The following is a 22283-nucleotide window of genomic DNA, read 5'->3' as shown; positions in this document are numbered from 1 at the left end:
AGATACACTTAGTATTAGATTAAAACTATGAGTTCAATTTACCGAGAATTATTACTTATATTAAGATTAATATATTTATTTATGAGTGCTATCAGGCTAATTAATTTTCAATTAATACTTTATTTGAAAATATTAATTTTTTTAATTAAATATTTTAATATTTACATATTGAAATTTTAATTGAAATAAAATATTAAATATTATCTTTAAAAAGAGAATATTTTTTATTTTAATAACCTCATCAATTCATATTTTAAAAGAAAAAAAACATCATATTTTTATTTTTTAATATTAAGTTTAATTTATTCGTATAAATAATTAAATTTTTTTTAAAATAGAAATTAAAAATCAGATAGTAGAATATGAGATTTTTTAGATTTATTTATACATTTATCATTAGATTAAAACTGTGAGTTTAAATAGTTTAAATTTTTAAAAATAATAAATAATTATTATAAAATAATATAATTTTTATACTTAAAAATTTAATTAGTTCAATTAAAATGAAGAGAAGCAAGTAAAAATTCACAGAGGCAAACATTTCTAATTTTTCTAATATTTAGTAAGGTATAAATATGCGATATTGCGATTGCTATGAATTTAAATTTAAAATTTCAAAAATATAAATAATTACAAATAAATATTAGTAACTTTAAATTAAAAATTAGAAAATCTTTTTTTTTTCATTTGACCTAATTTAAAGCATATAAAATAATAAAATGTTCAAATTTTTCTAACATTAATTTAAATTTATTTATTATAATTAAATATAAATACATGATAATTGAATTAGATACTAATAATAAAAGTAATGGTGGAATATATTTGAGACATGAAATTTAAAATTTAATTAATAATTAAATTAGTATATAGTACAATTATAAAAATTTTAAAAAAATTGATTTTTTTTTATTAACTCTTATATAAATGGGAAAAAGGAGTGGAATATCTTGAATTGTAAACAAATCCTTATATGGATTTAATAATTACAAATTTTTTTTATCTTTATTTTTATTTAAAAACAATTAATTTGGTTAGTAACTATATTTATATTCTATTTAAGATTAATTTTGTTGAAGAAACATTTTAATATTGAAATTCTATTTAATTAAGTTCATTAAAATTTAAAATAAAAATTTTTAAAATAATTAAAATAAAAAATTCATATTTGAAAAATAAAATAAAAGAGTGTTATATTAGTGATAAATATTTGATATCTTATAAATAATAAAAGAAAATAAGTTTTATTAAGTCTAATTGACTTTTTTTATTTTTTTAAATGAAAATTAAAAATTAAAAAAATAAAATTTGAAATTTTTAGATTTATTCTCATAGACTTACTATCAGATTAAACCTACACGTGCATGATTTAATTAATTTATAATTTAAAATTGATTTATTTAATTATTAAGTAAAAATATAAAAATATAATTAAATTTATATCAATTTTATTAAAATATAGCGATAATAATACTGCTACTAATATATATTAATTTGTCACTAAAACATTTAACGATAAATAATATATTTTTAATAACTTTTAGCATCGGATAACAACACCGTTAATAACATGTAATAATTCGTCCCAAAACGTTTAGCTAATTAATCCATCACCAACAATTTTTAGCCGTGAATATTTATTTGACAATTCTTGTAAAAATTATTTTCTAATATTATTATAATAAATAAATATAAAATAAAAGTATTATTTTTCAAGAGTATTTTACTTTTAATAATATAAAAATTATATAATTAGTAAATTTAAATATATTCAAAATTATGTAACTCTATAATTAGGCTAAAATACTAATTTAATTTTTTTTAATTTAAATGTTTTAGTTATTTTTTTTTAATTTTTAATGAATTTTTATACATAAATATATTCATATTTCAAACAATATTTATAAGTTAAAATATAATTTAATGTACATTAAATATATCATAAAAGCAATATATATTTTAAACTTTTATTAAAACTAACTGATGTTACTGTGATCGAAAGTTAGTAAGAGAAGGTGTGGAGGTGGTGGATGCCTACTGCAGCCACTCCAATACTCAAGTTAGTATATTAAAGAATACAATAAATTGCTTAGAACTTGAATAGTGTTCAAGAATTGTGTACAAGCCTCTGTGATTCTTTCCCTTTTATACTGTTAGAAGATATAGATAAACATGGCATTTTCAGATAAATTGGCGGTGATGTGGTCAACTACTTGCTAAGAGATATCGCCTACTAATGAGTGGGAAATTTCACGATACAGGCGTAATAAGATACGCTGGACTGTCCTTATTTAATGGTAACTTTGTATCGAGACTAGCTCTGTCGAGGGAAGGGCAAGTTTTTTATGATGAATCGGGTGTTTAGAGTGCCCAGGTCTTCCCTTTCTCAGGTCGACCACGTTTTCCATTTATTAGATTCTTGCCACGTGGCCCTATCTTGTGGTAATAGCTCGTGGCTTACTTTGAGTGATTATTATATAACATCAAAGGTCCTCTGCTAGTCTTTGATTCTCAGATTTGAAGGTGACAGTTTATTTTTCGGTTTCGTGGCACAATTTGACTACCCTTTACTGCTTGCATCGTTTTATCTTCTCTTGGTTACGATAGTTGCCTTATTTCTCGAGTCATATTTAAAGTTTTAGTGGTTATGCCACTATATAAGATCCCTCCTTTCTCTTTTTTATTTATGACCGACATGAATGGGGTATTTTTTTTTTCTTGAACAGATCTGTGTGGAGGACATCATCATGGCCTTCGAAGAGCAGCTGAAGACGGGTCTTCATATAGGTGCACACATACAGCTTAGCCCTGAGGACCACAATCAGTCTGGCTATAATGGCTTTTCAGCGCCATGACCCCAAGGAGGAGGGTTGGATTGTGCAAGATTGATTTCGAGGGCCAGGTTGAGAAAGCAGTTGGAGAAATGGTCTTTCATGCGGCTTTTCAAACGATATCTTCCTAGAGGATGAGGTCGAGAGGCCGAAGTCAATCCTACTAACTGGGTCTCTGCTAATAGATTTTTAGAACCCTTTGATGTAATAGAGACTTGCTGAAGTCCTCCTTATCCCATTGTGATTTTTTGTAATAAAAATATGTATTTTGTATATCTACTCTTAGACATTTATTTGTTTCCCTTGTTGCTATCAACGATTTACACAATTGGCTATGAGGTTACTTTTCAATCGAATTATGAATCGGGTGACCACCATTTTTTACCCAAAAAAAGGGGTTAAAGCACATTTACTTTGCAAGGCTTAGCGCCCGCTTTAACAAATATAAAATAATTTAGAGAATTCTTGTAAAATAGGATTACTACCTAGGTTCGTGGCTTGGTGGACTCCTGCTTGAGGAAATTTTGCAATAAGGGGCTTTCACCTAGTCGCTCGTCTTGATGCTTGGTTGTAAGACTCGCCTTATCATCATTAATCTTTAACTGACACCTTTATTTTTTGGGATTAGTATACCTGCCTCATGGTTGTCTGGCAGGGATTACTGGATTAGGAGACCAACGTCCTGATTGTGGTCTGGTGGAACTCGCCTTGTGACCTAGCCTAGCAAAATTCATCTTGTGACTTTGTTTATTGGGACCAATGTCCGGATGGTCTAACGGAACCTATCTTGTGACTTGGTATAATGGAACCCACCTTATGGCCTTGTTTAGTAGGATCAATGCTCAGATGGTCTGGTGGAACCCGCTTTGTGACCTGACCTAGCGGAACTCGCCTTGTGGCCTTGTTTAGTGGGACCAACTCCCGGATGGTCTGGCAAAACCTACCTTGTAACCTAACCTGGCGGAATCGCCTTGTGCCCTTGTTTAGTGGGACCAATGCCCGGATAGTTTGGCGGAACCTGCCTTGTAACCTAGCCTTGAGAAACCCACTTTGTGGCCTTGTTTAGTGGGACCAATGCTCTGATGGTCTAGCAAACTTGCTTTGTGACCTGCTCTGGTAGAACTCACCTCGTGGCATTTTCTTGTCTTTTTGAGGAAAGAAATCTCATCATTCTTTGTCACTGAAGAACACAACATGTGAAAAAAAATACCTCATTAACTTGTTATTGATAAAATTTTCTTAGATTACAAATACTTCAGTTGGGGAATGACTCGATCATATAACTTAGCCAGCTTATATGAATCCGGGTGAATAACCTTCGAGATCCTAAACAGTCATTTTCAATTCTCACCCAACTTACCAGAGTCGGCATTACCACTCGTTACATCTATTCTTTTAAGGAGTAGATCTCCCACATTAAAAGCACATAGTCTGACCTTACTATTGAATATTCTGGACATCTTATTTCTGTAAACCGCCATTCTAATTGCGGTCTTTTCTCGTAGGAATTCTGCTTGATCCACATAGAATTGTATTTCTCTGAGATTTCCTGAAATCTCAGGGTATTGTGTTCTAAAGCTGCCTACTTCGATTTCCACAGGGATGATTGCCTCGGCCTCATATACAAGAGAAAATGGCGTTTCTCCTGTAGCTGTCCTAGGGATAGTCTTGTATGCCCATAATATGTGGGGTAACTCCTCAGGCAAGTTGCCCTTGGCTTGGTCGAGCATTTTCTTTAATCCCTGTAGGATGATCTTGTTTGTTACCTTAGTCATACAATTGGTCCGAGGGTGATAGGCTGAGTTGAACCTTAAATCAATTTCTCCTTTTTTTTTTTTTTGTAGAAGTCTTTAAACCTGGAGCCTCCAAACTGAGTTCTATTATCGGTGATCACTATCTTTGGTATTTCAAATTGAGTGAATATGTTTTGCTGACGAAGGGAATCACTTGTTGGGTGGTGGTGGACTATATTGTCTTAACCTCGGCCCACTTGCTGAAATGATCTATCATCACGATTACAAACTTTCTTAACTCGGATGCCTTAGGAAATGAGCTAATGATGTCTATCCCCTACTGAAACAAACGCCAAGGACTGCCAATGGCTACCTTTATTTCTCTCGGGGTCTACGGGATGTTTGCATGTACTTGACATTTTCAACACCTCTGGACAAGCTACTTCGCATCCTGAATTACCATCGGCCAGTAGTGCCCTTATCTGAATGCTTTCCGAGTGATTGTTCGAGCTCTTTCATGGCTCCTGTAATCACCTTCATGGATATCCCTGAGGATTTTCTGGTTTTCCTCCTCTATAACACACCGCAGTTATGGATGTGTTGAGAACCTTCTGTACAACCAACCATCAATTAGTGCGTATTTAAAAGACTTTTTTATTACTTGTTTGGCTGATAACTCATCGACTGGAATATCATCTTGAGTAAAAAATGTTAGAAAACCCAGAGATTTACTGCAATCCTAACACACAGTGGAAAAATTAAAAATCTCTGTTTTCCTTTTCGGGATCCGTGTGCTTTGTTTATTTCGAAGAGAAGGATACGAGACTAACTTGTTAGACTCGATGAGAAGATACTATTGCGGACTGATGGTGCTGCTTTTCCAACGAACACTCTCTATGGTATCCATACGAATGTCTTCTATCCTACTAGAGTGCTAGCGCTCTCAAGATGGATAAACTATGTGCTCCCGATCTACAACTCAAAACGAATTCTCAAAAACGTTACTTTCACTTCGCAGAAGCGGTTTTTATTTTTTCACAACTCTTTTCGTGAAAGAGTTGTGTTCATGACCCACTATCACGATCTCGCAGATGCTCAAATATCTTATGTGATAGAGTTGTGTTCATAATAAACTATTACAATCTCGCAGATACTCAAATATTTTATGTGATAAAGTCCTTTATCTGTGACAGTTATAGATAGACTGCAGATCCTTTTAAATATTATTATCTTATAATAATAAATAATTAATATTAATAATAATAACACTTTATTATTATTAATTATATTAATGGACTTTGGGCTTTTAGCCCATTAATATGACATAGCACATCAATAACGTTCTCTTGTGTGTGACCCAATAGGCTCACATTAATTGGCAATAGGCCTAGTCCCACAAGGCCCATAAATCATAAGCGGCCTCTAACAAGATATTATGACTACCCAATTAATATGAGGATCGATAGTCCGATAAAGCCTAATAAATAGAACATGTATTAATCCATTTGTTACACGATATCTAATTTGAACATAAGTCATGGTCAATGTCAAACTTATAATGTTCAAACTTATGATTTCTCGATCTCTAAGTAGACTGATAAATTCAAATGATATTGAACACACTATCAATTCATTTAAGTACGGCCATGCATTTCTCAGTCTCACTTATCGAGGGGCTCAAAAGATATCTCTCCCAAAGAGAGGGACAAATTCTATTTTGATTGTTCAATATCCTCTACATAATTTCTGTTATGCTCAATCATAACCTTTATGATTGTCCGAGTAACGACAATGTTTGGTTATGTCAAAATATAACAGTCCTTATGTTGAAAACTATGACAATCTCAAGTCAAAGGATTAAGACATAACTACTTTGAGATTCACCTATGACAATAACCCATGTAGTGATCTCAGTGCGGGTCCATCCAATACTTTGTTCTCTAACAAGTATCTATAATTATTGAATTATATCAACATATATATAATCATCTCATGATTATTAATCAATAACCATACTATTTATATTTTATTATTATCAACATAATAATAAGTAACCAGGGATGTTAATCATTATTATATAACATGCAAATAAATAATAATGATAGCAAAAACCTCTTTTACTAATAACCAAAACGACATACAAAAAGGTCCAAGATAATGGTATAGACAAATATACTAACAAAAAACTTGTATACTGTAGTTATCCATGATTCCTCCTCCTCAATGGGAAAAGACTCTTCCACTTCTCTCGTTCGTGTGTGCAATTCCTCAAACTGAAATGGTCGGGTTAAGTGTTATTCTCCTGCTACTGCCATCTTGGCTAAAAGATCCGCCTCTTCATTGTTGCCTCTAGCCATTTGATAAAGTTCGCAGCTGCCCTACCCATCTTTGATCATTTCCATTAGGGACCGAACCTTTTCCTCATACTTGACAAGATTCGATTCTCGGATTTTGAATTGTCCCTAACACTAATTAACAACCAATTTTAAGTCACTAAAAACAATAAATTTTTGTATACCTAATTCCTTGATAATTTTTAGGGCCATTATTACAATCTCGTATTCGGCTATATTATTGGTGGCATTGAAGGCAAGCTTTGCTGCGTGCCAAAACTTTATACTAAATTGAGATGAGACTTCAATAGGATCCCTATTCCAGAACCTCTAGTCCCGCAAACTCTATCTACCCAGACTTTCCACTCCTCTATGGTTGATTTAGGGGACCAGCGGGTCATTTTGAAAGAATCTGAATCGTTTTGAAAGAATCTAATCACTTTTTCAATAGGACCCAACCTTATCTCTTGCTTGGTCCATGGTTCTTGATTGACAGATAGGACGTCTTCTGCTACACGTTTATTTTTTCTTCTACCCTTATCAGGTCCTCCCGTAGTGACATCTAAAATTTCTGCCATTTCAAGAGATAAAGAGGAAAGATTCCTTTTTTAGAAAGAAAAAAAAATGAGAGATCAATTTTAATCCAAATGAATAAGAAGAATTCAAAGGATTTTCCGGCAACAAAACCAATGATGTTGCAGAAATTAGATTGATGGCATAGCCGAAAGGGAGCTGTGTTGTGATTGACTAGACCTGCAAATAAGAAAATATAAGATGATTAGATTGATGACGTGGTCAGAAAGGAGTTGTGTTGTGATTGACTAGACCTGCAAATAAGAAAAGGTAAGATGGCAGTGGATGCTCACGGTAGTCACTCCAACGTTCAAGTCAGTATATTGAAGAATAGAGAGAATGTAATGAATTAATTAGAACTTGAATAGTGTTCAAGTATAATGTACCTTTGCCTAAATGATTCTTTCCCTTTTATACTGTACAAAAATAGAGATAAACATAACATTTTTTGATAAACCGGCAGTGATATTGTTGACTACTTGCTAAGGAATATTGCCTGCTAATGAGTAGAAAATCTCACGATTACACGCATAATGGGAATACTGTAATACCCGGCTCGAGTCCGGCATCGGAATTCCTGTAGTCCGGTGGAATCTCGGGTGTCGGAACCCTCGAGAAGGGTAAGACATATGTTTTCCAAGGTATTTTCACTTGTTTTCATGTTTTGAAGTGTTCAAAGACTTGAGTTTTGAAAGAAAAGCAACAAGGGAGAAATGCAAAGGTTCGGCCGCCGAAGGTAACTTTCGGCCGCCGAACATTGCATGGTTGCGGCTTCACGTTCGGCTGCCGAAGGTGGTCTGGCCAGCCACCTATAAAAGGGCCAAGGGTCGGTGGAAGGAGGTTATTTCTCCTCCACTTGCAGCCAGAGGTGAGTTTCAGCCTCTCCTACGTTGACTTTCATGTTTTCCATGATTTTCATCAAATCTTTCAAGAGTTTTAAGAGTTTTGGTGATTTATGAAGGTTTTGAGCAAAAGAACCAAGTTTTGAAGCTTGGAGCTTTGGAAGAGCTTTTCTTCATATCTCCACGCTAGGATCCTTCATCCTCAAGTTGTGTAAGAGGTAAGTGAAGATCCTGAGCTTCTTTGATGGTTTTAAAAGGTTTTATGAAGTGTGTATGGGTAGTATGCATGGTTAGGTTTAGGTGAGGTTTTTGGTGATTTGTGGTGTTCTAGCATGATTAAGTGTTATGTGCTGTGTTTGTTTGGGGTTTTAGAGTAGTTTGAGACCCCTTTGTGCATATCTATGTGTATATGCTAGTTGGGAGTAGTTGAGATGCATGTTTGTAGGTTTTTGGGCAAAGTTTGCATGAAACAGAGCAGGGTTCTGCCCTTCGGGCAAAACCAGGTTCGGCCGCCGAAGGAAGGTTCGGCCGCCGAACCCTTTGTGGAGGCAGTTCGGCTGCCAAAGGTTGCCCCCGAAAGCTAGGCTTTCGGTTTAGAAAGGGACTTTCGGCCGCCGAAAGAGGGAGTTCGGCCGCCGAAAGTGTGTGAGTTTCGTCTCTGGACGAGACCTTCGGCCGCCGAAGGTGCCGCCGAACATGCATGAGTTTCGTCTCTGGAGTGGGGTTTCGGCCGCCGAACCTGCCGCCGAAAGTGCCCTGTCCAGCTTCCTTTTGCATGTTTTATGTGATGGTTTGAGGATTGTTTAGAGGGGTTTTGGGGAGTTTCTTAGAGATGTTCTTGAGTGAGTTTAGTCCCTCATTTGAGTCCACCTGTGTAGGTACGGACCAGAGGAATCAGGGAGGTCAGCAGTGAGTTCAGTGTCAGAACCTGCAGAGTCAGTGCAGAGATAACTAAAGGTGAGTGGAAATTAACTTAATGTTTTAATATGAGAACTGATATTTTATCATGCTTCATGCATCATGAATATGCTTTAGGGTGAGTGCATTAGTGTACACAAAGATGATGCATTGCATTTATCCTTGTACTTGGCATTGCTCCTTGTACATTGCTTATGTGAGACGGCACGGACTTCGTGAGGATTCATTAGCCCTCAGAGGAAAGACCTGGAACAGCCTTACGAGGACCAGGCATAAAGACCTGGAACAGCCCTACGGGGACCAGGCACATGGTACTTAGATACCCCAGATGAGATAGAGGGAGTTTTGATCCGTCCGGCCGAGGTTATGTGCTTATGTGTTGCATTCCATGAGAGCATGTTTTATCACCTGTATTTGCCTATTCTACTCACTGGGCTCGTGTAGCTCATCCCTCTCCCCTAACTTCAGTTGTGCAGGTTCAGAGATCAGAGAGAACTCAGCAGGGTACAGGAAGAGTACAGAGTTTTGTAATAGCTAGTGTGGACATGTATTTGTACAGAGATAATGTATATGTACAGTGTATAGAATGGTGCTTGATTTATAAGACTTGTAATCCCTTTGTGGAGTCACATGATCAGTTTATGTATGTTTCTTTATTGTTGTGTGTTTATGAGTAAAACCAGGCTTAACATTATGAGATTGATCCGCCTAGAGCCATGAGGAGCTCTAGTAGGGATTAGTAGAGCACAGAGAGAGTGCATGCACAGGTTAAGCCTTGGAGAGAAGAAAAGTTTTATGTTTTTACAGCAAATGTATGATCATGTATGGGAGTTCACAGGTCTACAGACAGGATAGCAGGCTTACTACGGGTCCCGGCGACCTTAAGTCGATCTGGATCCTAGTGCCGGTGGCAGTTCGGTTTCCGGGCTGTTACAAATACGCTGAACTATTCCTATTTTACGATAATTTTGTATTGAAACTCGTCCTATCGAAGGAATGACGAGTCTTTAATGATAAATCGGGTGTTTAGGATATTCGGATCTTATCTTTCTCGGGTCAAGCCACATTTTCTATTTATTAAATTTTTGCCACTATCATCCTATTTTGTGGTGACAGTTTGTACTTATGTTGAACGATTGTTATGTAATATTAATAACAATAATAAAATATAATAAAAATTAAAAAATAAATATATATTAGCCAATTTAAGTATTTTAAAATTTAACATTTTCAAATAAATTGAATATATAAATAAATAAATAATTTTATTATTTAGAATAAAATAATAACAAATACATATTTCGGAAAATTAGTCAGATCTATCAAAACGAATAAGTTAATTTAATTTATTATTGAAAATCAATAATGTTAAATAAAATAAAAATATAAAACTGTTAATTTAAAACATCTTATTGATTTAGGATAAAATCATTAAGAAATTATTAATTCTTAAATTAATAATTTTACCTACAACATATACTATAATTGGACTATAACAATATATTTATAATAATTTTATTGAATTTTAAATATTGCTATATTAATTATAATAAAATTGATTTAATTAATATTTCTTCTTAATTTTATTTCACGGTAATATTTTTAATTAAATTTAATTCCTGATTTCGTATTATAATAATAGAAAACAAAATTTAATTAGTTATTAAAAATAATATAATGTATAATTAGGCACTTTAATTTGAGAGTCTGAAATAATGATGTGATATTTTCTAGTCACATGATCGAATTATAATTATTTTAAAATTATTTAATAAAAAAGTCTTTAATAATTTTTTAAAAAATTATTAATTAATTTATTCAAAAAATTAAAGAGAAAGTTTATAAAATATAAAAATATTTTAACTAAATTATTTTAAAATAGAGATAAAAATTGATTTTTTAAAAAATTTAATGACCTAATAATAATTTTCTCTCAATTTTATTATTCTAGTTTTATTATTTTTAACTATTATACTAATTAATCCTCAAAATTACATAAAAAATATCATAAGAAAAATATTTCTTTTCCAGAAGAATTTTTTTTAACTCTCAAATTTAATTTTGTCAACATAATAAATTATAAGTTGAATGAGTCATAACACTCTCACATCGTTGAAAAATATTGCTCTAGATAGAATTATTTATTTTACAAAATTATATACTATAATATAAAAATTTATATTTAAAAAATATTTTTACAATAACATAACTTATTTTTAATTTAAAAAATAAAATTTATTAATAAATTTATATGTAAAATCTTAATAAAAATTTTAAAATGTCAAAAGAGAAAAATCTTTTTTTTAAATAGCTTTTTTTAATCAGAAAAAAATATTATTTTTTATTAATTAAATTTTTTTGTATATTTTGAATATTAAAAAAATATAAAAAATATTTTTTATGAAATAAATGGAACTTAAATATTTAAAGTTTTTTTACATAATTAAATATTCAATTTCATTCCTTTATTTATTCAATTTGGTTTATTTTTAATTTTATCTACATATATCCAAATATTTCAATTTAATTAGCTAAATAATCAAAATAATTAAACTAAACATTTTGATTTTTTAATCTAAATAAAAAATAAAAAGTACAATTGTTATTTTTAACCTAAATTCCTTCATTTTTGGATAGCCAAAAAAGTCAAGAAGCCTTTTTTTTTTAAAAAAAAATTGAATCAAATTGAGTTTAAATTTAAACTAAAAAAAATTAAAAATTAAAATTTTAAAATTTATAAAAATTAAATTGATTTTAAAAAAATAATTTAAATGAAATCGGTTTTATTCCATTCGATACTATTTAATTAATCTAAATTTTTTAATAATATTTTTTTGGAAAAATTATTTTTTAATCCCTAAAATTTAACGTAATTAATACTTCTGTCCTTCTATTTTGGCGACTCAACACTTAAGTCCCTCACTTTCTCTTCTGTCCAAATTCGTAGTCATTCCGTTCAAAATAGCCGTTTGGGACACGTGAATTGATAAAATTGACCCTCACTAAAAGTTCCGCTATTTAAAAATTACAAAACCCAAACCCAATGTCTTTTCATTGTAGATTCTTCTTCTTTTTCTTTTTCTTCTTCTTCTTCTTTTTCTTCTTCTTCTTTTTCACCATAGCTCTTACTCTTTCTGCAACTTTTTTTTCTTCTTATTCTACTTGTTCTTCTTTTCTTCACCATAACTCCTACTCTTTCTGTAACTCTCAAATAATGTTTCAAGGAGAAGAAAGATGGAAAAGTGAAAAAAAAAAAAGAAAAATCAACAATGTCAAAAGGAAATAGAGAAAATATGAGAGCGAACAAAGATTAAAAAAAAATCAATAATGTCAAAAAAAAATAGAGAAAATATAAGGGAGAAAAAAGCTGAAAAAGAGAAAAAAAAAATTCAACAATGTCAAAACTAAATAGAGAAAATACGAGGGAGAAGAAAGATAAAAAAAAAAAAGAGAGAAAAAAAGAGGAGAATTAACGATGGATAAAAGAAAATGGAGAAAATATAAAATAAAAGAAAAATAGGGATTTCACATTGAGAGAATGATATTTTTAGAAAAAATTGTCATCTCTCACCTTTGAATATTTGACCAAACTACTTAAATGGACGGAAAGACTATGATTTTGAATGGAAGAGAAAGTGAAGAACTTAAGTGTTGGATCGCCAAAATAGAGGAACAGAAATGTTAATTACGTTAAATCTCAGGGATTAAAAAATAATTTTTCCTATTTTTTTTACTTTTAATACGTTATTTTTAATTAACCTAACTAATTATAAATTAGTAAATTTTTCTTCTTTTAATATTATAAAAAAAATTTTAATTAATTTTTTAATTTTAAAAAATATATTATAATATCCTTTAACCTTTTAAAAAAATTTTTGATTAATTTTTTATTAAATATTTTATTATTTAATTTTTATAATTTTTAAAAAATATTAATTAATATCTTAAAATTTTTAAAAATTTACTAATTAATTTTTTTATATAAAAAGTATTTAAGATATTTTTGCATTATTTAATATTTTAAATTTTAAAAGGGATAATTAATAAATTTTTTAAAAAATTAAAAATATTTTAATATATGTTTTAAAATTAAAAAATTAATAAATGAATTCTGTGGAGATTAAATATTAATCTCCCTTAATATATTTCCTTACTTTATCAACGAAATCTCCTCGCAATTCCCTGTTAAAACTCTGCAGTTTTGTGTTCCAAGCCTTAAGTCTTTCTCCCAAAGCATGACTCTGTCTCAATCACCATTAAAGATCACTCTCTCTCTGCATTTTTTAATAATACTTTTCTCTTCTTAGCTTTAGTTCGCGAAAGCAAGCAAATAGATTTTCAGAGTCGACTAATCCAATACCCATTTCTTTAACCTTAGAATCTTGACATCACCTAGAGCTCCAAACTACTAAGTATTCTCGAACCCAAGTGCCATTTTAGCGACTTCTTTCATTCAAGACTAAATTTTTTTGAGAAAATGCCTGCTTTAGAAATGCCCCACATCGATTTGGAGCAGGGAAGCCACCGCCGTTCGGTGACAGGAAGTGATGACACCTGCTTTTCCGATGCAGAAGATGGGTCTTGCTACTCTCAGTTTTATTCTACCACTGGTGGCTCCTATGACGATTACACTTTCGCTTGTGTCTCTGATCATGAGATTATAGAAGGCGAGGTGCCGGATTCTAGGAGGGTATCGTCTGTGTCCGATTGCTCTGTGGTGGTGGAGATTGAGGGTAGGGTACCGGAGATAAAGGTGCATTTGGATAAGGTGGAGAGAGATTGTAGGATATGTCATCTGGGTCTGGAGAGCAATAGCCATGAATCTGGCATTCCTATTGAATTAGGTTGTTCTTGTAAGAATGATTTGGCGGCTGCTCATAAACAGTGTGCTGAAGCTTGGTTCCAGATTAAAGGAAACAAGTAAGTACAAAAATTATTTATTTTCATTTATTTAGAAACGTTCTGTAGATTCTAAATATGGTGGATTTCCAATTTGTTAGTGGCAAGTTCATGCTATTAAATGAGTATTTCACTGTTCATAGTAGTCTCAGAAATGCCTATAAAGCTCCACTTCAGTAGTTGGAATTTTCCTTCTCTTCAAGGAATGCTAATGATAATCACCCATTAAAGATGCAAAAGCAAAAGATTGATTCAAGATTTGGTGTATCAGAATATAGTTTAATTGGATATGAAGCAACAGTATAAGGTTGATCACTTATGAATAGAGTTGTGGAAGGGAAGATTTCTTGATCAGTTGATAGAAAAAGTAAAGCAAAAGAGTAAAGCACTAGGATACAAGACCTCATATGTCTAATTGCACCGACAGTTCTTTGCTGGTCCCTTCTGTTTTCCAAGTTTAGGAATTTTGTGTTGCTCTTTTGTGATTCTCCTTGCTTTATGAAAGTGGAGATTTGACCCTCTATTGATTGATACGTTTGTCTTAGCAGCAAGCTTATTTCTTGCTGGGTAGCCTCTTGATATTTTTCATTATTTGCTAGATACAGTCATACAGATTCCTGATTTGCTGTTCATCTAATATATTTGACTTTAACAAGATGCTGAAAATGGGTAGGAATTTCCTGATGGTTATCATTTTTATTAGATGTTGGCAAGTGATTGGTTTTCCTTTAGATTGGATAGTGTTTATTTGGCAGGGCAAGGCAATCTGGTGGGGCAATTCTTTATATGAAAACTAAATAAAGGTTCAAAATGCTGAATTCAGGAGTCCATGTTGGCTTTTGAAAAAATGTATGCTTTTAAAGTAGTGGAATGTGCTTACTTTTAATCTATATCCATGCGTTGGAAAATCTTTTTTCTCATGTGAAAGCATATAAAATATCTGCTGTAATGTACAGCTGAATTGCCATCATAAAGTTCAACAGTAATTAATTATGCTTAAGGTGATTTTTCAAGGCATTATTTTATGCAAAGTAGTATGCTGTAGTATCAACACAAATATCCCAATCCTTTGAACTTATTCCCAATTCTTTGTCCATGCAGTTCTAGTATTTCGAATCTTATGCTTATAAGTGTTTGTAAATTTCCAAAATCTGATCTATTGAATTGACGTGTTCGGCACACCTTTTATTATTTCTTCATTTTCTTTTACCTAACATTCTAGTACTTGTTCTGGATTAGCCTTTTCAGTCTGCACTGTGCCTCCTTGCATCTCTTTTTCCTTTCTTACCCGCTTCCTGAGAATTGTTTTGCCTTTTTCTGATTTTTTTAGATATATGAATTATGTGATCTATATTCTTTTGGCTGCTATCTCCCTCTTTACTCGTATTTTGTTCAGCCTTTTATTACTATCACATTGACTGCCTGGCCAGCTGACCACATCTATTATGCAAGTTAACAAATTTGTGCAAACCAGCACCCTTTATTTGTAATTATCTCTTTTTTGAACTTCAAAACATGTTACAAATATTATACTAGCTTCCATTATTTCTTTCATTGTGAAATATTGGTCTTGTTTATTTATGGTGTTTATTTTTCTCTTTGTATTCATTTACCATGCTTGATGTCTATCAGGACCTGTGAGATTTGTCATTCCATTGCTCGTAATGTGGTTGGAGTAAATGAAACTGAGACAAAAGAGCAATCAAATGAGACTAACAATGCTACTGCAGTGGCTGCAGTCGCAGCATCAGCATCCCATTTGGAAACTCCAAGCTTCTGGCGTGGCCATCGCTTCCTGAATTTTCTACTTGCTTGCGTGGTATTCGCATTTGTCATATCGTGGCTCTTTCACTTTAAGGTTCCATCCTCCTCTTAAACTGTGAAACCTCTTGAGACTAAATTAAGACCCATCCCTCCCTGGAAGAGAACATATATATATATATATATATATATATGAAGAAGAAGGGCATCAACCAAAAGAAAGAACCGTTGCAGAATGGCGAAGCTTGCAGAACGTTGAACAAAATAGTTTAAGAACCTCATGGGGTTCATAGGTAGTCATACAACCTTGTTTTCACTTTATACACAGAAAGCTTGTCAAGTCTATAAATGCACTACCTGCCTTGAGAGTTTATAGTTTCAAAATGCTTGGATGTTGGATTGATTTGAATCTCGTACTCTGCGTTTCATCCTTAATGCTAAGCATATCCCCAATCCACAATCTGCTTTGTGAAGCAATTATGAAAAACTCTTGGCCTTAACTCTTTGTTTCTTGTTGCCTTATTTCTTTATTTTATTTATTCTTTGTTGTTCTTAACAATTTTATTTCATATGAATGATCCCTGAAGAGTTGGGCTAAAATTTTCTGAATAATGCTTTCTTAAGTAATTCAATTGCTAATGAGATCTGAACCTCGGGAAGACGAAGGGTAATGGTCAATATCTGGAGTATGAATATAATCAGTAACGTGTATTAGCTACTGCATTCAATAGATTTAAGACTCAGCATTAATATGTATCAACACACAACAATTCCTGAAAAATCCTCAATCTTGTAGTGTCAAGAAAAGCTGAAAATGAGGTGGGGAAATTAAGAGGACTAACATACAATGAATAGCCTACACATAATTATTAGAAAAAAAAAAAAAAAAGAAACAACAGAAGGAAGCTAATAAAAAGGAGGGGGAAAATGAGAAACCTATACAATTTCAGCTTTTGTTCCTTTTGGCTTCTAATTTTGTGCCATCTTTGAGTGTTTCTTGTGCATCCGTCTCCATTCCGAGGCTGAAGAGACAAGCTGCTTGAAGGTAGGAGGCAGTGGCCCATTCAGGAGAGATCACTTGGGCTTGCATAGCATCCCCAAGAGCTTCTTGTGGCATTTCACTCATCAAGTAAGATAAACAGCGCCTCGCATACACAGTTGGTGATACCATGGTTCCCCCATCAATGAACTGCAGAATACAAAAAGGAAACTCAGCTTCTTGCACAAACAAATATGTTGAAGTCTCGTACCAAAGTACGCAGCTGGAAAGCTTCAATTAATCATATATGATCATAAGATACGACCGTACCAGCAGAGGAACAACGTAAGAGACTTACCATACAAGATCACAAACGAACAAGTGCAAGTCTCCTTAGATTTTTTATCAGGAGAGAAGTTGCTTCCATTTACTCGCAGAAAATAATGCTGATTACCTCTAGTTACGATATCAGCTGATCAATGAGACCTACTTTTTGCATTTCTCCTAAGACAAATGATAGGTTTTATCTGGGTAGGTGTGCTTTTGAAATGAACGTGGATTCTAAGTGAAAAATCATAAATTTAAAACATGATATCAAATTCAAATACTTTATCACAGTCGCAATGGCCATTTCTGGATCACCAAGTTTGGCTGCTTGTAGATTATCGAGAAAAATATAGGAAAACCAAAATTTGCTAGGTCAAAGTGAAGGGAATGAATACTCACTTGTGTATAGCATTCAATGGCAGTTGCAAAATCCTTGGCTCTAAAAGCCGTGTCTCCATGCTTCTTAGAATTCAATGTCTCCTGCATTTGACTAGTCCACATTTGAAAAGAAAGCTGCAAGAGGAGCAACAGAAACAAATTGAAGCAAGGGAACATAATGTGAATCTTTCGTAGGCTGAAATTCTAAGATTCAGATCACCATGCCCCGGGTTCTCTTTTTAAACGCGTTCTTTAATCAATTATAGATGCAATTGAACTTGAGGGATTCCCTATAGTAGCACGGTCAGCAAACAATTCTATGGAGCTGCGGCAGGAAGAAACTAGACAACTCTTTTATTGGCATGAAAATTTGAAAACCACTTCAATTTCCGTCAGCTCACTGTTGATATGCATGGGAAGGAGAGACCAAAGAATATACAGCACAAAATTTGAAAAGTTACAAATTCATAAAAATCTACCAGCTGCCAGTGCTATTCCAGATTGAAATAAAGCACGATAAGTTTTTCCTAAACTAATTTTCAATTCTATGAAATCAGGGATATGTCCACATTTTTCACAGTGATGAAATAAGTCATCAGGTCAAACCTCATTGGCAATCCCTTCATCATCCTTGTATCCGATCTTCTCCAGTATTTCATGTATAGCAGTAAGATCCACTCTCAAACATGCCTCGCCAAAAGGAGTTAAGGACAATTGCTGAGTTGATGATGTAGTTTCATGTGGGATACCCATCAATACGTAAGATGGAACCTGCTAAAAAGCTTCATGTAATGAGAAATCATAGCTTTTTTACACAAATTGGTTTAAGTTAGCTGAAGCAATCGAAATACTAAAAGAAGGAAGCCTGCCATTTGTAAAAATGCATAGCCAAAATATCCAACTCGGAAAGCATTTCCAACTTCAGAAGGTTAATTCTATCTACCTCTGCTTCTTTCTGAAGTGACAAAAGTGACGTAACAAGGGACTTTGCATTTGGCCTCTCACGAGGTTCATACTGTAGACAACGTGAAGCTAATCGCACTAGTTCAGTTCCATCATCTTTTGAAAAATGACCCTCCAAAGCAGAATCCATTAACATAAGAAAATTCTTGCCACGAATCAGGTCAAGTGCCTAAAAGCAAGAAGCACATTTCAAGTAAAACCCCAAGTTTTAATCTTTAATGAGTAAATATTAATGGCAATAAATTTAATCCAGGAGCCAATAACGTCCAAATGGTAAGTTATGCCAGCACATTTCACACTGGTAAGCAAAGCACCTTTGGAAATTTTCAGATCAGAAAAGGCCACTATAGGTTAATGAAAAATCTAGTGAAACTCCCAAAATCACTTCCTCAGAAGAATCTGAAAATGTTGATGCTTCCAACCCACATTCTCAATGAACAGATGAGAGCGTTATGAAGGGTTGCCAAATCTAGAAAACATGACCGATATTGGCTGCAGAACAATTTCACTAAAAAATTTTTTTTGAATTATAGGGGAACAAGACTCATTTTTTTAGCAAAATCCATCACACCAAGGCAGTTAAAATGGAATCTTTTAAAGTGATGGTGAAAAGACTAAAGATACTATTACATTCTGTAGATATTGCTAACGAAGTCCCAAAGGTGGCATGGCTCAGTGAACCGAAACAGAAGAAGTAATGGTAGATTGCAACTCTGGTTCATATGGGCAAGGTCCTATATTACATTTCAAATTGCAATGCAACCAGCAGCGACCAAAAATACTTACATGGCTTGGAGGAATGTGCTTCCCACTCAGAAGATCCAACAAGAGTGTTCCAAAGCTGTAAACTACACTCTCTGGGGTCACTCTACCTGCCAAGAATCATAATATGCTACTATTAAATTTAGCTTGAATTTGAAGCGCATGGAATTCGGTGATGATGCTTATTTCAACCATATATGAATTCAAAATTTGCGAACATCCCTACTGATCTTATCATCCATAAAGAGGCTAATAGTTTTCATCTATTTCCAGACCGTGATATCGAGAACTAAATAGATCAGATCAAGCATGGAGTAATGTATATGTGAAAATAAATATCATTTTGTACTTTATCATAAATTTCTGATGCTCTTACAAACAGTTTTTTACCTGTTCTCAAGTACTCCGGAGGTGTGAAAGCCAAATTCGTGCTATAACTTTTGCCATCTCGGCTATTCTTCATTAGTCCAAAGCAAGATAGCCTGGGATTACCATCCTATGAATCTCCAAAAACCAAAATCATGAGCCAGCAAGTGCAACAGATCCACCAAAAAGAGAAAGTGAAAGCACACAAGCAAGGTTTACCTGATCAAATAAGACCCTGTAGGCATTAAGATCATGATACAATGCCCTTCCTTTGCTGCTACAGTATTCCAGCGCTTGCGCCAAATAAAGAGCGACCCTCAGCCTCATTGCCCATTTCATTGGTTGATTCTCCCCTGCATTAATTCAATCCATTAACAACCACCACATCAAGAACTGTAACCCATTAACTGAATTATTAATTCCTTCAAAATGATATTTAAAAGAAAAGGAACTCACAGTGAAATAGATGTCTTGCCAGCGTTTCATGGGGCATAAACTCGGCAACAAGCAATCTCTCATCGCCTTCACAGCAACATCCAATCAAATTTGCCAATCTCTCGCTCCTCAAACTCCCCACTGATCTGGCTTCCTCCTGAATCACATTTCTCAATGACGGATTTAGTTAACATTTAACACCAAAAACAAAAATCTCAACAACCAAACTGAAAAGGGATATAGATATAGCTAACAGACAAGGAATTGGCGAGAATCAGGCCATGCCAGTCTGTTGAATCGCTTAACGGCAATCCATCGGTCATTATTATCGAGCTTCCCTTTGTAAACAACGTTGGGTGCTTTTTCACCGTGCTCCGACACTATATTATCCGAAGAGAAACCACTAGTGGCAGCTTTCAGTTGCTCGAAGCTGAACTCTGTGAAGCTCGGCCATACATTTCCGTCATTCTTGGCCCCAGTTTCTGCAACGAAAAAGACACAGATGCTAAATCGCCCAGCACAAAATTACAAAAACGGCACTGAGACAGCAAAACTGAGAGATTCTCACCGAGATCGGAGGATTCGAGTACGGAAGGCTTGAGATGAGAGTGGAACCAGCAGAGCGAGAATTTGGAGCATCGGGCTCCCATTGGCGATGATATAGTTTAGATGACAAAAAATCAAATCAAATCAAAAAACAGATGATGAAGGAGCAGACACCAGACAATGTGATCAGAATTCAGACAGTCAGCACTGATTCTCTGTCAAAATTTTCTTTTACTTGGTCAAATCAAATTCAACTGGAGAAGAGAAAAGGATCCAAAGGCTTCTTCAGCTTCTGTTTCTCATTTCTCTGTGTGTCTCCATAAATGTAAAATTTCTTGAGCTCCTCCACACAGGATGATGCTTGTACGCTGCAAAAGCTCCTCTTTTTTTAATTTTTTTTGGCTCTCTGCTTTTCTGCTTTCTTTTTTTTTTTTTTTTTATAAAAAAAAATTATTTTTTCTTGTGCGGGGATAAGTTATGGGGACTGGATGGTATTTAATTATGCGTAGGCGGCAAAGAGATGAAAATAACGGTCGTTTTGTTGTTTGGGCTGTAAAAGCAAGCGGTAACGAAAACGATGACGTATAAATCAAAATCCAGCTGCTTCTTTGATTTGGTAGGCTTCTTCACCTTCTGTTTCTCTTCTAACTGTTGTTTCGGGTCATATTGCTTTCTACTTTTTCCAATTTTTCTTTGACTTATTTGATAACTACTTTTGTTTTCTTATATTTAATTAGCTAAATTCAGTAATGTAAATATAAATATTACTATCTTAATAATTTTTTATTATTTGTAAAGAAAAAAAAATAAAAAATATTTAGAGATTATAAGAATTTAATTTTTTTTTTTTTAAAAAATCTCACACTCTCTCCCTCTCGAATATAGATTAAAGATTTTTAAATTTATGAAAAAACTTTTCTTTCCTTTAAAAAACCTTCCCAAAGGGTTTATTGAACTATAATTAATATTTTTATGAGAAAATATATTAACATGAAAATTAAAAAAATATATATGAAAGATATCTTATTCAATTGGAAAAAGTTAGGTAGCTTTTTAAAAGAAAAAGAGAAGACACCTTGCATGCAGTTTTCTACAACAAACAAAGTATCAAAACCTGTAACCCACTGTTGTTAGAAAAAGGAAGAAAGCAAGAAAAAGGAGAAAAAAAAAAGTTGATACCTCTGTTTTTTAATATTAATAGTCTGTTTTAAGAGTTTTTTTTTTTTAAATTAAATAGTGTAATTTTTTTATGATTTTAATGGTTCATTAAAAATTTTCTTTCTCTTGTCTACCTTCAATAATTGCAGTATTAATTAGGTTAATACTATTTGTATAGGTTAATATAGTTTTTTTATTTCTATTTTCATTAATATTTAATATTTTTATTTCTCTTTTTAATTCTTGTATAAAAATTTAAATCCTTTTTGAACTATAATAATTTCAAATTGTAATTATTTTTGACACAAGCATTTTTCAAATTGGAACCGTCTCAAATGAAAACCAGTTCAAATGGTAAAAGTCCAACCAACCAGCGAGTTTACTCCAAACCAGACTTGAACCAACCGTGTAGGCTTAGATCTGACTAAAGATTAATCCAATCTAAAATTGATAAAAGCTAATCAAAGATCAACGTTAAT

General features: G+C 33.0%; 2 protein-coding genes across 3 annotated transcripts; one reads left to right on the top strand and one right to left on the bottom strand.

Annotated features, from left to right (window-relative positions):
• Window positions 1-13398: 13398 nt before the first annotated feature.
• LOC110623421 lies at window positions 13399-16390 on the top strand. Its single transcript, XM_021768364.2, has 2 exons — window positions 13399-14150; window positions 15762-16390. The coding sequence occupies exons 1-2, from the start codon at window positions 13708-13710 to the stop codon at window positions 16003-16005; spliced, it is 687 nt and encodes a 228-aa protein (XP_021624056.1). The 5' UTR covers window positions 13399-13707; the 3' UTR covers window positions 16006-16390.
• A 195-nt stretch (window positions 16391-16585) lies between these two features.
• Window positions 16586-21090, bottom strand: LOC110623420 (serine/threonine-protein kinase BSK6). Of its 2 annotated transcripts, none has more exons than XM_021768361.2 (10): window positions 20669-21090; window positions 20359-20582; window positions 20122-20257; window positions 19885-20018; window positions 19690-19795; window positions 19324-19409; window positions 18518-18706; window positions 18181-18348; window positions 17596-17709; window positions 16586-17079 (listed from the first exon to the last, which is right to left on the bottom strand). In XM_021768361.2, exons 1-10 carry the CDS (start codon window positions 20748-20750, stop codon window positions 16837-16839), a joined length of 1482 nt encoding a protein of 493 aa, XP_021624053.1. In that variant the 5' UTR covers window positions 20751-21090; the 3' UTR covers window positions 16586-16836. The 2 variants fall into 2 exon arrangements, with proteins under 2 accessions (XP_021624053.1, XP_021624054.1); XM_021768362.2 differs by having other exon boundaries at window positions 18181-18345; window positions 20669-21089.
• Window positions 21091-22283: the final 1193 nt, after the last annotated feature.

Source organism: Manihot esculenta, chromosome 9, assembly GCF_001659605.2.
Source record: "Manihot esculenta cultivar AM560-2 chromosome 9, M.esculenta_v8, whole genome shotgun sequence".
Taxonomy (NCBI): domain Eukaryota; kingdom Viridiplantae; phylum Streptophyta; class Magnoliopsida; order Malpighiales; family Euphorbiaceae; genus Manihot; species Manihot esculenta.
Note: the sequence above shows the minus strand (reverse complement) of the source record. Positions and strands in the feature narration are given on the sequence as shown.

What these genes read in the sequence shown, in the direction of transcription:
- LOC110623421 (XM_021768364.2), top strand. Translation starts at nt 13,708, where the DNA reads ATGCCTGCTTTAGAAATGCCCCACATCGATTTGGAGCAGGGAAGCCAC. An exon ending in TTCCAGATTAAAGGAAACAA is followed by an intron (nt 14,151 to 15,761) that starts GTAAGTACAAAA and finishes GATGTCTATCAG; the next exon opens with GACCTGTGAGATTTGTCATT.
- LOC110623420 (XM_021768361.2), bottom strand. Translation starts at nt 20,750, where the DNA reads ATGGGAGCCCGATGCTCCAAATTCTCGCTCTGCTGGTTCCACTCTCAT. An exon ending in TCCGGAGTACTTGAGAACAG is followed by an intron (nt 19,410 to 19,689) that starts GTAAAAAACTGT and finishes GATTCTTGGCAG; the next exon opens with GTAGAGTGACCCCAGAGAGT. An exon ending in CCATTGAATGCTATACACAA is followed by an intron (nt 17,080 to 17,595) that starts GTGAGTATTCAT and finishes TGTATTCTGCAG; the next exon opens with TTCATTGATGGGGGAACCAT.